This window comes from Tyto alba, unplaced genomic scaffold (genome assembly GCF_018691265.1).
Source record: "Tyto alba isolate M040663 unplaced genomic scaffold, T.alba_DEE_v4.0 Super-Scaffold_9, whole genome shotgun sequence".
Classification (NCBI taxonomy): Eukaryota; Metazoa; Chordata; class Aves; order Strigiformes; family Tytonidae; genus Tyto; species Tyto alba.
Window position 1 is genome coordinate 1,004,720 of NW_024881330.1, and position 2,968 is coordinate 1,007,687.

At 62.1% G+C, this 2,968-nt stretch overlaps 1 protein-coding gene across 1 annotated transcript; it reads right to left on the reverse strand.

Moving 5' to 3' along the window:
• Window positions 1-215: 215 nt before the first annotated feature.
• On the reverse strand, window positions 216-2,109 carry LOC122152708 (calcium-binding protein P-like). Its single transcript, XM_042786289.1, has 3 exons — window positions 2,005-2,109; window positions 1,389-1,837; window positions 216-1,288 (listed from the first exon to the last, which is right to left on the reverse strand). The coding sequence occupies exons 1-3, from the start codon at window positions 2,107-2,109 to the stop codon at window positions 688-690; spliced, it is 1,155 nt and encodes a 384-aa protein (XP_042642223.1). The 3' UTR covers window positions 216-687.
• Between the last annotated feature and the right edge of the window lie 859 nt (window positions 2,110-2,968).

Below are 2,968 nucleotides of genomic sequence, written 5' to 3' on the forward strand. Positions count from 1 at the left end.
ATTAAGGGTGCGGCCTCAATTAACGATCGGATCCCAATTAACGATCGGATCCCAATTAAGGATCGGATCCCAATTAAGGATGAGGGGGGTGGGCCGTGCCAAAAAGGCGAGGGGGTTTTGGGGGGTTTTGGGTTTTTTTTTGGGGGGGTCCCGGTACCTTTGAAGCAGGTGATGAAGTTCTTGACTTTGGTGTCGTCCAGGAAAAGCTGCGGAAAAGTGGGAAAAAGCCTCAAAACTGTACCCCCCCCCACCCCGGCAGGTCCAGGATCTGCCTGGGATCCTTTTGGGATCCACCCAGGATCTGTCCGGAGCCCATCTGGGTGTTTTTTCTTTTTTTGGGGATCTGTCTGGACCCAGCCCGGGATCCCTCTGTGGGATCTGTCTCAGGTTGGTTTGGGGTCTGTCTTGGGTCTGTCCAAGATTTGTCTGGGATCTGTCTCGGGTCCACGTGGGTTCTCTTTGGGATCTGTCTGGGATCTGTCCTGGGTGTGACCAGAATCTGTCTGGGATCTGTCCTGGGTGTTACTGGGATCTGTCTGGGATCTGTGCTAGGTGTGACCAGGATCTGTCTGGGGTGTGACTGGGATCTGTCCTGGGTCTATCTGGGATCTGCCTGGGGTGTAGCTGGGATCTGTCAGAGATCTGTCCTAGTTGTTACTGGGGTCTGTCCTGGGATCTGTCCTGGGTCTATCTGGGATCTGTCTGGGATTTGTCCTGGGTCTGTCTGGGATCTGTCCTGGGTGTTACCGGGATCTGTCCTGGGTCTGTCTGGGACCTGCCTGGGGTGTAGCTGGGATCTGTCCGGGATCTGTCTGGCATCTGTCCTGGATGTGTCCAGGATCTGCCTGGGATCTGTCCTGGGTCTGTCTGGGATCTGCCCGGAGTGTAGCTGGGACCTGTCCGGGATCTGTCCGGGATCTGACCGGGGTCCGTCTGGGATCTGTCCTGGGTGTTACTGGGATCTGTCTGGGATCTGTCCTGGGTCTGTCTGGGATCTGTCCTGGGGTGTAGCTGGGATCTGCCCGGGATCTGTCCTGGGTCTGTCTGGGATTTGCCCAGGGTGTAGCTGGGATCTGTCCGGGATCTGTCTGGGATCTGCCCGGGATCTGTCCTGGGTGTTACTGGGATCTGTCTCGGATCTGTCCTGGGTGTGACCGGGATCTGTCCTGGGTCTGTCTGGGATCTGTCCTGGGGTGTAGCTGGGATCTGCCCGGGATCTGTCCTGGGTCTGTCTGGGATCTGCCCAGGGTGTAGCTGGGATCTGTCCGGGATCTGCCCGGGATCTGTCCTGGGTCCGCCTGGGATCTGTCTGGGATCTGTCCTGGGTGTGACCGGGATCTGTCCTGGGTCTGTCTGGGATCTGTCCTGGGGTGTAGCTGGGATCTGACCGGGATCTGCCCTGGGTCCGCCTGGGATCTGTCCTGGGTGTTACTGGGATCTGTCTGGGATCTGTCCTGGGTCTGTCTGGGATCTGTCCTGGGGTGTAGCTGGGATCTGCCCGGGATCTGTCCTGGGTCCGCCTGGGATCTGTCCTGGGTGTTACTGGGATCTGTCTCGGATCTGTCCTGGGTGTGACCGGGATCTGTCCTGGGTCTGTCTGGGATCTGTCCTGGGGTGTAGCTGGGATCTGCCCGGGATCTGTCCTGGGTCTGTCTGGGATCTGCCCAGGGTGTAGCTGGGATCTGTCCGGGATCTGCCTGGGATCTGCCCTGGGTCCGCCTGGGATCTGTCTGGGATCTGTCCTGGGTGTGACCGGGATCTGTCCTGGGTCCGTCTGGGATCTGTCCTGGGGTGTAGCTGGGATCTGACCGGGATCTGCCCTGGGTCCGCCTGGGATCTGTCCTGGGTGTTACTGGGATCTGTCCGGGATCTGTCCTGGGATCTGTCCTGGGTCCGCCTGGGATCTGTCCTGGGTGTAGCTGGGATCTGCCCGGGATCTGTCCTGGGTGTGACCGGGCTCTCTCCGGGCTCTCTCCCCCCCCGGTTCCCCCCCGGGGCCGGTACCTGCCCTTGGTGGTCGATGTAGTAGAAATACTCGCGGGTGCGCGGCCCCGGGCGCTGCCCCTGCCGGTACCCGGCCCCGAGCCGCAGCGCGGGCGGCAGCCGCATCCCGGGACCGACAGACACCGACCGACGGACCGGGACCGACAGACACCGACCGACGGACCGGGACCGACAGACACCGACCGACGGACCGGGACGGACCGACCCCGACTGCCGGACCGGCGGGCACCGGAAGCGGCAGCGGCCCGGGCCGGTCCGTCGGTGACACCGCTCCGGGCGGAGCCTGGGCCCGCCCCGGGGGGGCCGGGGGGGCGCGGGACCCGCTCCTATAGACCCGTATAGATACCCCTACAGACCCAGAGACACCCACCCCCCTTATAGACAGGCACCCCTATACCCCCCCAGACACCCACCCCCCTATAGACAGGCACCCCTATACCCCCCAGACACCCCTATACCCCCCAGACACCCACCCCCCTATAGACAGGCACCCCTATACCCCCCAGACACCCACCCCCCTATAGACAGGCACCCCTATACCCCCCAGACACCCACCCCCCTATAGACAGGCACCCCTATACCCCCTCCAGACACCCACCCCCCTATAGACAGGCACCCCTATACCCCCCAGACACCCACCCCCCTATAGACAGGCACCCCCAGAGCACCCCTATAGACACCCGTATACCCACACCACCTATAGGCAGACACCCCTGGGCACCCCCAGGCACCCCTATAGCTGCCCACATCCCCTATAGGCACCCACACCCCCCTGGGCACTCCTATAGACACCCCTGCACCCCTTTTAGGCACCTATGTACCTCTCTAGGCACTCAATCCCCTATAGCTAGACACCCATGCCCCCCTGGGCACCCCTATAGGCACCCACCTGGCCCTATAGACACTCGTGTACCCCTGCAGCCCCACATCCACCCCTATAGGCACCCATACCATCCCTGCACAC